A 14,543-nucleotide genomic window follows, 5' to 3' on the forward strand; every position below is an offset into this window, starting at 1 on the left:
TGGACCTGCACGGTGCAGACTCGTGTTGTTCAGGGATCAACTGTATATAGGTTGCCCCCACTATCCGAAAGTAGAGCGTTCCTGTAAAACCTTTTTTAAGCCAAAATGGTGTAAAGTAAAGCAGTAAGTACCATAAATTCATATGGAAAAGTTTTTTAATGTACCCAGACCCAAAGAAAATCCTGTCTTAGGCTTTTGTGATACCCTGGGACACATCGTGGTAACAGAATCCAGAATCCGTCTGGGTGAGTCACAGTTCACACGGTTCAGAGCTGTGGCGATCTGATGCAGGGTTCTTGGGGATGGAGCTTGGCTGGGCCACTCTTGCTGCCCCCGGTCCATGCTGCCTCTGTAAGTGTTTGCTGCAAAACCAGCACTGAATGCTATATTTGCTTTTCAACTTTTTTCATAAAAGTGCGAACTCTTTAGATTTCTTCCAGTTAGCAAAAGAGGTGCAAATGTAGGTCTTAAGGAAAAGCAAACATGAACTTTTGAAAGGCAAGGGGTCCCTATGCTAGGGAATTTGACCGTCTTAACCTAGTCTGTATAGTTAGGTTTAGGAAGCACGTGACTAGATAAATCTTAAGGTTCTTTATAGTTCTTTTCCTTAAAAAAAAAAGGAAAGGTTTTTGAGATAATAATTCACATACTATACAATTCACTTATTTGAAGTATACAATTCATCATTCTAAATGTATGTAGCCATCACTATGATCATATTTTAAACGTTTTGTCTTCACCCATTAGTATGGATGGATCTCCTATCCATTAGTAGTCAATCCTATAATTTATCTGCCCACCCTTTCCCCTGACAAAGAAACCACTAGCCTACTTTTAGTCCCTTTGGATTTGCCTGTTCTGAGTATTTCATGTAAATGAAATCATGCAATATATGCCTTTTGTATCTAGCTTCTTTCACTCAGTATAATGTTTTCAAGATTCATCCATGTTGTAGCATGTATTTGAATTTCCTCCTTTTTACAGCTGAATAATGGTCCATTGTGTAGATGCACCATATTTTGTTTGCCCATTTATCAGTTGACGGACATTTGGATTGTTTGTTTTAGCTACTTGGAATGACGCTGATGCGATTACTTCTGTGGATATGTCTTCATTTTTCTTGGGTATATATCTAGGAGTGAAATTGCTGTGTCCTATAATAACTCTAACATTTTCAATAATTGCCAAACTTTTTCGGAATGGCTACACTATTTTACATTCTCATCGGTAGTGTTTGAGGGTTCCAATTTCTCCACATCCTTACCAACACTTGTTATTGTTCCTTTTCTGCTTATAGCCATCATAGTGGGTGAGAAGTGGTATCTCACTGTGATTTCGATTTGCATTTTCCTAATGGCTGCTGATTTTAAGCATCTTTTCATGTGCTTTTTGGCTTTTTGTATGTCTTTTGGAGAAATTTCTGTTAAATCTTTTGTCCTCTTTTCAGTTGTTATTTTTAATTACTGAGTTTTAAGAGTTCTTTACATGTTCTTTATTCGTGTGCCTTATCAAATATAATTTGCAAATATTTTCTCCTGTTCCTTGAGTTGTCTTTTCACTTTCTTGGTATCATTTGCAGTACAGACATTTTACTTCTTTCTTTTTTTTTTTTTTTTTTTTTTTTTTAATTTTTTTTTTTTTTCTTCAACGTTTACTTATTTTTGGGACAGAGAGAGACAGAGCATGAACAGGGGAGGGGCAGAGAGAGAGGGAGACACAGAATCGGAAACAGGCTCCAGGCTCTGAGCCATCAGCCCAGAGCCCGACGCGGGGCTCGAACTCACGGACCGCGAGATCGTGACCTGGCTGAAGTCGGACGCTTAACCAACTGCGCCACCCAGGCGCCCAGTACAGACATTTTAAAATTTGATGTCCCATCTGTTCAATTTTGTTTTTCGTCTGTACAGTTCTTAAAAGTTTGATCTAAAACAACGTTTTAACTTTTAGTGTATTCTTCCTTCAGTAAATAAATAGTTGGCTAAAAAAAAATCTTACAGCCTGGGATTTTATCTCTGTTGAAGGACTCCACAGAAATGAAACCTATTAGAAATTCTCTTAGGTATTTCATATTATTTTATAGTTAATTTCTAATATAACACATATAATTGAAGTTGCACATAAAGTGTTCATATCTTAAGTATATACATGTATCCACCACCTAGCTAGAGATCAAACCTAGCACCTCAGAAGGCCCCTCACCTAAAGTCAGAATCAGGGAAAGCACGTAGGAATGTCTTAGTTCCTGTTCTGGTATAGACAAATCTGGTATTGGTTTTAATGACTTTGTAGCCAGATAGATTGCCAAGTTTTTAAAGATGAATGATCAGATTAATATAAGCAAAGTGTTGAGAGAATGAAATGTTTCTCTTGATTCTTGAACAGCTTTTCCTTAGTCTTTTGAAGAGTATTAGTGTGTTCTACCACTTGATGGCACTATTGCCCTGGGAGCGTCAACATTGCTGAAAAAATCTCTTAGAACATTTGGTTGTTGATTTTAGAGTAAATGACTCCAGTCTTTTATTATGTTTTATCCTTTTTGAATCATCATCTGCTTCATTGTTTCAATGGAGAAAATCCTTTGTATTCTTTAATCGAATGGTAGGAGTGTTCTTTCACGTTGGTTGTTTTCCTAGGCATTTTTGAACAAGGTAAAATTAATAGCTTCCACCAGTTAAATTCTTTAGATTTTAAGGAGGGGAAAAAACCTGGACATTTCTTTTAGAAAGCTGATTGATTACAAGAAAAAAACCTTTAAGAATTTCTTACCCTTGAGTAAGAAAAGTGTGTGTGTTTCTGCATTCTTGTTACTTGTAGTTAATGACTGGATGTTTACTAACTTGATCATTAACTGCTAGTGAGGTACTTAAATGACCTTGAAAATCTAAGCAAGGTTTTATTGTTTAAGAAAAAAAAATTGTTTTTAAAATGGTTCACTCATTAACTGTTGGTAAAAAATAGTCATCATTCTCTTAGAAGATGAACATTCAGTTTTCAAAGGAAGAATTTATTTTCTAATTGACTTTCAGAAAAGTCTAAAATAACATATATAACTAGCTTAAATTTTAACACAGAAATTTGCTCTTTAGGTTGATTAAAATGTTTTATTTTGTGTGTAATACCTTTAATGATTGATATAGCATTTGGCACTCCATTCCCTTCCAGGCCTGCATGCATAGAGGAGTAGAAACAACAGAAAAACACACTTAAGCAGAACTAACATTCAGGAAATATATAATTTATTACCTTATTTACAACATAAAGGATTTTATTTTGTGAAGTAATGAATGGTCAGAGTTTGAAGATTTAAATAGGGCAAGGTGATATTTACTATCAGCTATCCCTTTAATTGTTAAAGGTATAATGGAAAAAGAGTTTTAGAAACTTGTTAGTTTGAGAAAGATTTGGTGGGCTTTTTCGGAGTAGTGGGTCCCTGAGAAAATGGAATATCTAACTTTACTTTCACGTGGCCAGTCCCCACAGAACAAAAACCAGGGTTACTAACTACCTGGAGAGACATACAAGAGTTCAGATCTTCCAGGGAATTCTTAAACTATTTAAAAAAAATTTTTTTTTAATGTTTATTTATTTTTGAGACAGAGAGAGACAGAGCATGAACAAGGGAGGGGCAGAGAGAGAGGGAGACACAGAATCTGAAACAGGCTCCAGGCTCTGGGCTGTCAGCACAGAGCCCGACGTGGGGCTCGAACTCACGGACCGTGAGATCGTGACCTGAACCGAAGTCGGACGCTTAACCGATTGAGCCACCCAGGCGCCCCTTAAACTATTTTTTAAATCGCAGTGGAAGCTGAAAGCACTTAGCTGTGTTATTAGTTCACTAATGTGGCCCTCAATAGGTAGCACAGACTGCTTTCCTCTAAAAAGGATACCTATATCTGCCTTTCTTTTGGGACTAGGAAAAAGGTTTGGTATAGATTGGGCTGATTTCCTAGAAGAAAAAAATGAAACAAAGTATAAGCGACTTGTCCAGGGAAAGAAGAAAAAGGAAATGACATAGGTTGGTTAACACTTTTGATGCTAAGTGAGTATAATTTCAGATTGTGTTGAAAAATACATTGAGAAAGACAAGATTAAAATTAAAAATTAATTTTAAAAACTCAAGAGCTGGTTCTCAATTTCCAAATGGAGAAGCATTTAGAAAATAATAAGGAAAAAGAACATTTATTTTTTATTTTTCGAAAAAATTTTAAATGTTTAGTTATTTTTGAGAGAGAGTGTTCACATGCGGTCTCACGAGAGAGGAGCAGAGAGAGAGGGAGACAGAACCCAAAGTAGGCTCCAGGCTCTGAGCTGTCAGCACAGAACCTGACATGGGGCTCAAACTCACAAACCACGAGATCATGACCTCTGCCAAAGTTAACACACTTAACTGACTGAGCCATCCAGGTGCCCCAAGAAGAACATTTTAAAAGTTTAAGAAAGGACCCAGATGATAAGCTAAAAATATTTTTTAAAACACTTGAAAATCTCAGCGAAACAGAATTTTTTAAAATTTCCAAACTATTTCAACATAAAATAGACAGTGGCATTATCAGTTAATTTCATCTTAAATAATCCAAGGCTAGATAGCTTTATTGAGTTCTTTCGATCTTTTATGGAACAAGTAATTTCTCTGCTGTCTTGGTTATAGAAAAGCAAACTTGCCATTTCAGAGTATAAATTGACAGAATCTGACTGCCTATTCAATCTCACTTTTGAATGTCAATATAAAAATTCTAAGCAAAACACTAGCAAATCATATTTAATAGTATATTTTTAAAAATCCAGTAAGAACAAAGGGAATTGGTTTTAGGAATAAAAAGATACCTTTATTTTTTAGTGTTTTTATTTATTTTTGAGACAGCGTGCAAGCCAGGGAGGGGCAGAGAGAAGGGGCCAGAGGATCTGAGGCAGGCTCTGAGCTGACAGCAGAGAGCCTGACGCAGGGCTCGAATTCATGAACCATGAGATCATGACCTGAGCCGTAGTCAGATGCTTAACTGACTGAGCTGCCGAAGCACCGCTAGAAAGATACTTTATATAGGAAACATAGATATAACATAGGAAAAATAAGAAACTATATGGTTATCCTTTTAATTGCATAAATAATATTTGATAGTTTAGCTTTGATAAAATGTAAAATTTGAAGTTAGTATTATTTTTATAAAAGTATCAGATGATACTTCCTCACTAGGGTGAAGAATATTTTCAACTGGGGGTGCCTGGGTGGCTTAGTCGGTTGAGCATCTGACTTTGGCTCAGGTCATGATCTCACAGTTTGTGGGTTCGAGCCCTGCGTCAGGCTCTGTGCTGACAACTCAGAGCCTGAAGCCTGCTTCGGATTCTGGGTCTGCCTCTCTCTCTGCCCTTCTCCCCGCTTAACCCACTGAACCACCCAGGCGCCCCGAATGGATTGAACTTTTTATTCTTTCAGTAAAGAAGAATACGATGCCTTTAACAAAATTTATTGACACACTAGTACAAAGCCACTATTTTCTTGATTTTTCTCAACATCTGTTACCTTATTTCTGAAATGGTGATCAGAATATCCACCTCGTAAAATGTTTACTAGTATCAACAAGTTAAATAATGTATATGAGATGCCTAGGATAGAGCCTGGCATGTTAGTAAGAACTAAGTAAGTGATTATTTGTAAAAGAAATTATAATGGTTAAGGAAGAATGCAAAGTTTTTCAGGCTCTTAGGTTTGAATTTGAGCACTTTTCTCCCCTTTCGAATTTACCTCCATTCTCCCTTTCTTTGCTATATCTCCTCTTCCAGCTGAGGCTTAATCTGTCCATGTTGGGAGTTTTCCAGATCTAATCCTAAGCGTTGCATGGTGTGCAGACTTTTCTCTCATGATCAAATCATTTTCTCATATTCTGTAGTGATGTATTTAGGGATAACTAAGGCCTGTAGGATTGTTTGTTTCTGTCCTCAATGGCTTTGGGCTGTTGTAGTCTTTTGAGCTCTTGGGTTGAATTTGTATAGTTTTTATTTTTATTTTTTTATGTTTAGTTTTGAGAGAGAGAGAGAGAGAGAGAGAGGGAGAGTGGGGAAGGGGCAGAGAGAGAGAGGGAGACACAGAATCGGAAACAGGCTCCAGGCTCCGAGCCATCAGCCCAGAGCCTGACGCGGGGCTCGAACTCACAGACCGCGAGATCGTGACCTGGCTGAAGTTGGACGCTTAACCAACTGCGCCACCCAGGCGCCCCTGAATTTATAGTTTTAAACTTCCTTCCTTACTGTCAGCTCCGCATTACTTTGTATTGTCAGTACAGCTGCTTTTGTGAGTTCCTCACTGCTTCTCACCTATAGCGTATGATCTGTCCAGTGTTGCATCATTGGGTAATCGAGTTTTAAATTTTTTTTTTCAACGTTTTTTATTTATTTTTGGGACAGAGAGAGACAGAGCATGAACGGGGGAGGGGCAGAGAGAGAGGGAGACACAGAATCGGAAACAGGCTCCAGGCTCTGAGCCATCAGCCCAGAGCCCGACGCGGGCTCGAACCCACGGACCACAAGATCGTGACCTGGCTGAAGTCGGACACTTAACCGACTGCGCCACCCAGGCGCCCCTCGAGTTTTATAAAATAATGTCTGTGGAAGGAAGTGAAAATAAATTTTAGCTTGTATGTTCATTCTGATTAGTAGTGGCCGCTTCGAGTGCTGTGTTAAGCAGGATTCTGGAGCTGCATTGAAGTTTTATGAGAAAGTGCTCTAATAATGAAAGGGGGTGGCAGTGTGAATAACCACGTATTTGTCATTTATTGTCTAGAGTAAGAGGAGATAGACACTGTGGGAGAATCTGAGTAGGTTCTGTCATGAGGAAGGTACAGAAGTTAGTGTGTGGTTTTGTGGTAATCTTTTGCCTTCTTAGATACCTTCTTAGTTATCAGTTACTGTTTCACTTTAGACATTAAAGTTTCCAAGTAACTTATCCATGGATAAATGAAGGAGATAGTTTTCAAAGGATTCTGTTTTGCATTATTTGAGTTACCTTTAGGTTTGTTTACTCAGTAATTACATGATTAAAAATTTAGGCCATGTCAAAACTTGGTGTTCTCTCTGCTTGGTATTTCATATTTTACCAAAATTGTATACTTAGTGAAATTGCAGATGTGCAATAAATGCATGGAATAGAAAATACCAGGTTATTAGTAAGCTTTCACAAAGCAAATTGAATTTCCATATGCTTCATCATGATGGTAATAATAGGCAAGTCTGTGTGATTACTAGTTTTTATCATCATGTAATGTGTAAATATATCTGTGAAAATTTAAATTTTAAAATGAATTACTTCTGGTATGTCTTTGCTCTTACATATATCACATATAACTTTTGCAGGTTGGATTTGCTACCATTTTATGCAAGATTGGTTGCTACATTGCATCCCTGCATGTCTGATGTAGCAGAGGATCTTTGTTCCATGCTGAGGGGGGATTTCAGATTTCATGTATGTATTTAAGCATTTATTTTGTTATATATATATATATACCCACACATATATACTTATAAGTTAAGTGAGGATTCTTTAGTTTAAGATTATCGTATTGGTAAGCATATTTTTGAAATTTGATAGTGGTATAACAGTTCAGAATGTATGGAGTTCTAAGTTTGTAAAATGTAAATTTTCTCAACAAAGCTTGAAATTGATAAGTGATGTTCCAGTTTGGAGATGAGCTGTTGCTGCTACCTTGTTTCCTACAGGTATTACACTTGTTGGTTTTGTAAAGGAAAAGCCATCCTCTAAGGTCAAGAGAGTCAGCAGGTCTCATTGGTGTTCCCACAAGAAACACAGGATTGACCCTGTGAGTCAGGGCACAGTGCCTGGAGGACACCTGTTTAGGTGTTGGGAGTCCAGATATCTGGGGCACCCGACATTGCATAATTGCTCTGATCAGAGAATGCTGTTCTGGCCCACTTTTTACTGACTCTTCCCTAAACAGCCTTTACCTTGAATAGTAGTCAGGGACCTGTTTCCAGACAGCTTCTCTCCCTTTCAGGTCCTAGGAGTCTTAACTGCCTGTTAGTGATTCTCCAAATCTGTATTACCCGCTCACCTTGTGCAGGTGCTACAGCTACAGCATTGAAAGGAGTAAAATGACGCCTTACAAGTGTCTGAAAGTTCCTATCAGTAGACCGAAAAGACATGAAATTCAAGTGGTTATGTTAGCCAATGGAAAAATTGTGTTGACAGAATTTAGCTTTATAGCAGGTTGCTTGGAATGCAAGTAAATGTTTGCTATGCTCACGATGCACTTTATGCACTCATTATACAGAAATTGGTATTGCTGAGCGCTCAGAGAACAGAAATAATTCCTGAGATGAAGAATCTCACAACATAGTTGGGAAGATAAGACATAAATACAAAAATAACAGTGAAATAAACATTTAAACTCTAAATATATGTAATATTATAAAGAATGGCATGCTTAATTGCCAAATGAATTGTTCAAGAGTGAGAGCCTTGAGTTCGGAGGAAGGAGAGAATCTCAGTGAGGTGTGGGTTGGCCTCTATAGGCTTCTTGCCATAGAAGCCAATTTATATGAGATTTGTGGTTAACGTTTTTTGGGGGCAGTTTTTGCTGAAGTGTGTTTTGAATTTTTATGGATAGTATTAAGCAAGGACAGGATTCTCTGTTTTAAAAAAAATTTTTTTTTTCAACGTTTATTTATTTTTGGGACAGAGAGAGACAGAGCATGAACGGGGGAGGGGCAGAGAGAGAGGGAGACACAGAATCGGAAACAGGCTCCAGGCTCTGAGCCATCAGCCCAGAGCCCGACGCGGGGCTCGAACTCACGGACCGGGAGATCGTGACCTGGCTGAAGTCGGATGCTTAACCGACTGCGCCACCCAGGCACCCCAGGAGTTTCTTTAAAACTTCTGTTTTAAAGGAAGTTTGGAAACACTGACATCAAGAAAGTTAAATGGTTGCGTTTTGTTTTATTATAAGAATTCCCAAAGCTTTAGTAGGGTAATGTGCACTGTGAACCTCCTGGAAGGGGTCAAATACGTAGTCACTCAGAGAACACACTTTGGTAAATGCTGCCATTTGAGGGACTGATGTGTCAGAAATTGTGATATTCTTGTTGATTTATTTAATCCCATCATGCAAAACAAGGAACTGTTTTACTGGCAGGCACTATGACTCTATTACATGAGTTACATGCATATACCCCTCAACCGAATCCAAAATTAAACAACACACAGGTTGCTGGACCAAGCATAATTAGTGCTTTTGGTGAGAAACCTAAAATGAAGTATATTCTATTCATGTATACTTCCCCTCCCACCTTTGATAATTGGGGTGGGAGTTGAGGAATTTGACAGTTTTGTTCCTGATATAATGCTCCATTACAACTCAAAGACTTACCAGAATTCTAGGAGAATGCTGTGGGAACACTGCTCTCAGAGGAGAGAAGAAAAGGTACTTGAGGTCTGCCTCCTCCAGGATCTGTCTTTCCCCACCCCCAAATCTGCAGACTTTGCCAATGACTTGTTATCAGTCTCTTTCTCTCTCTCTCTCTCTCTCTCTCTCTCTCTCCATCAGTCTATATATATGCTCAACTTTCCCATCCTTAAATGAAAATAAAAATAGCAACAAGAAAATGTTTTCCAGCCTCACCCCCTATCCTCTTTCACTTTCTTCTTGAGTTTTTTTAGAGTATACTTGCCTCTTCTGCTTCTTCAAAGGCATTTACCCTTTGTCTTACCATCATAGCAAACCTCGCAGAGACCACCAGCATCATCCTAATCACTTCATGTCAGTTGAAGTCCTTGCAGATTCTGAACTGCTGGGCTGTTCTTTTTTTCTGTCATTCTGTCTCCACCACTTGCTAGCATTGTTAACTTTGGTCAAGTTACTTAGGTAGTATATACTGGTATCTTTTTATACTGATATCTTTTTAAATGGGATTGTTGTTATGGATTAAACTAAATGGATATAAAGTTCATCACACAATGCCCAGACATAGATATTATTATAACAATAATTATCCTTTCTCTCCTACCACTGTCTCCTGACTCTTATGAGTGCTATTCTCAATATCATTTATCGATAGTAAAAATATTTTTTTCTTTTTTCCAACTGAGTTTATTTGTTTGCATTCCCACACTTTACTTCCTTCAACCTCTTTTTTGACAAGAACCCATTTTACCCAGGATTCAGTTGACATCGATTTCTCAGCACCCTCAAATACATATTTCTTGCCAGAACCTCTCTTGGTGCTTAGTAAGTTTTCATGCACTTATAGCTAAATACGTCCATTAAAAAAAACAAAACAACTTAGTACTTCTTAAAAACATCTTTACCCTTGGGGCTCCTGGGTGGCTCAGTCGGTTGAGCGTCCGACTTCAGCTCAGGTCATGACCTCGCAGTTCATGAGTTCAAGCCCTGCGTCGGGCTCTGTGCTGACAGCTCAGAGCCTGGAGCCTGCTTCCGATTCTGTGTCTCCCTCTCTCACTACCCCTCCCCCACTCTCTCTCTCTCTTTCAAATATAAATAAACATTAAAAAAATTTTAAAAAAAGTCTTTACCCTTCACTTCCTCATATCAACCTCTCTTTTGTCTTTAAATTTGCAGTATTCTTTTTATCTCATCACTAAGAGAAATACTTCTGCTTTTGTCCCTCGGACATTCAGGAGCCAGCATTCACCAAATTCTGTTGGCACCATCTTCTAAAACACCTCCTCAAATCTAGCATCTACTCTTCTTAAGCTGAATGATGAGAAGAGCATTTTACCCAGGTTTCCCTGTCTCTGTTTCCTGTCCAGTTTCCAGCACGTTGTCATAATCTGATCAATGTGTCCGCTTCTTAAGAACCTCACCTAAGGGGTGCCCAAGTGGCAGGGTCTGTTAAGCATCTGACTCTTGGTTTTGGCTCAGGTCATGATCTCACAGTTTGTGGGTGTGAGCCCTAAGTCGGGCTCTGTGCTGACAGCAGGGACCCTGCTTAGGATTCTCTCTCTTCCTCTCTGTCTGCCCCTCCTCCGCTCACATTCTCTCCCTTTCAAATAAACGTTAAAAAAACAAAAACACCTCACCTGAGAAATAAACCTGGTTAACAAAACTATATGAAATCTCATACAGTAGTCAAATTCTAGTTTTAAAACAACAGATCTGCTAATTTGACCAACAGATTAGTAAAGGTAACAGAAATGAGAAACCAGGTATATTTGAGGTCAGGATTTGGAGGAGGAATTTGGTAATATGTTTCAAGATCCTTAGAGGCGTTTATACATTGGACAGTTTTGAGAGTGTCCTAAGTAAATAATCCGATACACCCAGAAAAGTTTTATTCACACCATGAATTAGTAGGAAAAAAGGGAAAATAATCTAAAAGCCCAAGAGTGAATTAAGAAAATGGTCATATAATCAAAATGCTGAAATGATATAGAGCCATTGGTAGTAATATTTAGCAAAAAATTTTCATAACAAAGAGAAGGTGCTTCTTTTGGGCAAAAAAAAAAAAAGAAAAAAGGCAACAAGCTATAAAATCATAGCATAATAAATTTACGGTTGTGATGTTAAAATGCTTGGAAAGTTAAGAACAGAAAAGGATTACATATCAGTATGTCAGCTGTGGTTGTCTTTGGATAGGGGCAATAGAAAATATTTTTTCCTTTCTAGTTTTCCATGCTTTCCAAATTTTCAACAGAGCCTACTTCTTTAATAATGGAGATACAACTATTGTTTAGATATGAGCATATCAGTCTAACTGATTGACATTTTTAAAATCAGTGGTCTTTCAGCTTTTTAAATCAAGCCTCTTTAGTGGTAAAACAAGTTGACCACATACCCCAATTTGGCATATTTGTATATAAATTATATGTGTTTACAGTTGCATCAAATATTTAATGTAAATTTACAAAATAAAAGCAAATTGAAAGGTATGATATATCAAAAACAAATACAAGTTCCAAGATTTTTTCAAACCACACTCTAATAGATCGAGTCTTGCCCACCCTACCCTGGATATCAGTGGTCTATACCATAAAATAAATAAAATTTTTGAAGGCAAATTTGCTTGTTTGTAGACTCAGTGTCTACTTAGTGTTTAGTAAATAGTAGATTTTCCAAAAAATTAAAATGGTAAAATGAATAAAGTTTATGTAAAACAAAATGAGCAAATTATAGAGGAAAAAGTATAATATCTGTTTGGGTAAAGTTATAAAAGGGTCAGTTTGGGGCAGATGATCTTCCTTGGATAGGCCTTTGAAATCCTTACTTTTTATATGTTGACATATCTGAAAAGTTTTTGTTAATGTTTATGAATTTAGTTATTCAGTTGATCTCAATTTCAGCAGTCATTAATAAATGTAAGGATTTTTGCTAAAGATTGCTTATATAAGTAAAATTGTATAAGAGACATTGAACCAAATATATATATATAATTTTATGTTGTTTATTCGTTTACTTTTTCAGAAGTGTTTTGCTGTGCCTTTTGATCAAAGGAGTCAACAAATGAGACTAGAAAATAATGAATAAGGAGTCAGAATAAGTTAGGCTTTTTTATAAGTTACAGCCTTTTGAAAAGCTTTTATGTTTTTCCTCTGAAAATGAGGGAGAACTGATTTCTCATACTTAATTTAAAAATTAGATAATTTTGTCACGTTAGTTAGATTGTATCTCCTTAACTTCAATAATATTTAGAATAATTGTGGATGACACACTGTGTTACATGTTTTCCAAGTTATAATGGTCAGTAATACTTAAAATTGTATGATACTCCAGAACAGTTGTTAAGAACTTGTATGTCCAGAATCACCCAAAGAGATTTTCATATATTTCTCAGCCCTACTACCTCTATAAAGATTCAGCTTTAGCATATCGTTTTTGAAATGCTTCCTTGTACATTTTTTGTTTCCATGTTTCTTCAACTGTAAAAGAAGCACATGCTCAATGTGGATTATTTAGAAAACATAAAGGGGGAAGCCCCATAATTTCATCACTTTATTTTATTTTATTTATTTTATTTTATTTTATTTTATTTTATTTTATTTTATTTTAATTTTATTTTATTAAAAAAAATTTTTTTTAACGTTTATTTATTTTTGAGACAGAGAGAGATAGAGCATGAACGGGGTGGGTCAGAGAGAGAGGAAGACACAGAATCTGAAACAGGCTCCGGGCTCTGAGCTGTCAGCACAGAGTCCGACGCAGGGCTCGAACCCACAAACTGCGAGATGGTGACCTGAGCTGAAGTTGGACGCTTAGCTGACTGAGCCACCCAGGCGCCCCAATTTCATCACTTTAAAACAGACTTATTAATCTTATTGTGTATTTTCTTTACCTTTTTTCCTCTGTAGTTGTTATGATGAATTTATAGTGTATATACAATTTTCCATTCTTTATTTCTCACTGAGAAGCTTTTTGCAGTCACTTCAAACACCTCTTACGCATCATTTTAAAGATTGTATAATCTGTTGTTCTGTACACTAATTACTTAGAAATGAAGTGTAGTTGTCAAGTTACTACCACCACTATTTCCATCATCATCACCCTCCTTATTTTTATCTTTATTTAACCAAGTGAGCTGACAGATTCAGGGAATTTATGTGAGTTACCTTTAAGATTATATACCCCCCAAAATGGCACAAAATGACCACAATGGCTCAGATGTTCTAACTACAGATCATTTGCTCTTTTGTATCACTACAATACATATATAAACATTAAGCGTTTTCTTTTATTTGTTCACTCAGCATTTATTTAGTGTCCACATATTAGTGATACAAACAAAGATGGATAAAAGTAATAATAGCTAATATTGACTCTCCCTGGTCTCAGGCACTGTTGTGTGTGCTTTACATCAGTTCACTTAAGACAACTTTTATGAAGTATTACTTTTATTAGTTCCATTTTGTTTATTTTTTTTTATTTTTATTTATTTATTTATTCATTCATTCTTTTTTTTTTTTTTTTTAATTTTTTTTTTTTCAACGTTTATTTATTTTTGGGACAGAGAGAGACAGAGCATGAATGGGGGAGGGGCAGAGAGAGAGGGAGACACAGAATCGGAAACAGGCTCCAGGCTCTGAGCCATCAGCCCAGAGCCCGACGCGGGGCTCGAACTCACGGACCGCGAGATCGTGACCTGGCTGAAGTCAGACGTTTAACCGACTGCGCCACCCAGGCACCCCTTATTAGTTCCATTTTAAAGATGAGGAGATTGAGGCACAAAGTTTAAGTAACAGCTAGTAAATGATAGAGCTGGGATTTAAACCCAGCAAGTCTGGTGTAGGGTCTATACTCTTAATGTATCCTGGATAATAAGCTTAATCACTATGAAGAGCTTTTCATATGTAGCACTTAACATTTATTTGTGAAAGGATCTTTATGAAAGCTGTGCTCTTTTCTGAATTGCTGAAACAGTAAAGGTTAAAGTTCTAGAAGTTGACTTTTATGATTTTATTTTTAATCAGTGCAGTTTTATCGATGCTTTAATAAATACTTGTAGTGAGCTTCTAGTTTGCTCTGAGTTTTTAAATGAGTAAACAAACATAGTTTTGTTTACAAATTATATTTGAAGAACTAAAAAAT

At 36.9% G+C, this 14,543-nt stretch overlaps 1 protein-coding gene across 2 annotated transcripts in view; it reads left to right on the forward strand.

Moving 5' to 3' along the window:
• The window catches only part of UPF2 (UPF2 regulator of nonsense mediated mRNA decay), a 112,723-nt gene that overhangs the window by 54,168 nt on the left and 44,012 nt on the right, over positions 1-14,543 (forward strand). For both annotated transcript variants that reach the window (XM_025930354.2, XM_086714977.1), the window contains exon 9: positions 7,345-7,453. In XM_025930354.2, the coding sequence (XP_025786139.1) occupies positions 7,345-7,453 (109 nt within the window). The remainder of the gene's footprint in view (positions 1-7,344; positions 7,454-14,543) is intronic.

This window comes from Puma concolor, chromosome B4, assembly GCF_028749965.1.
Source record: "Puma concolor isolate L17-30 chromosome B4, mPumCon1.1.hap2, whole genome shotgun sequence".
Classification (NCBI taxonomy): Eukaryota; Metazoa; Chordata; class Mammalia; order Carnivora; family Felidae; genus Puma; species Puma concolor.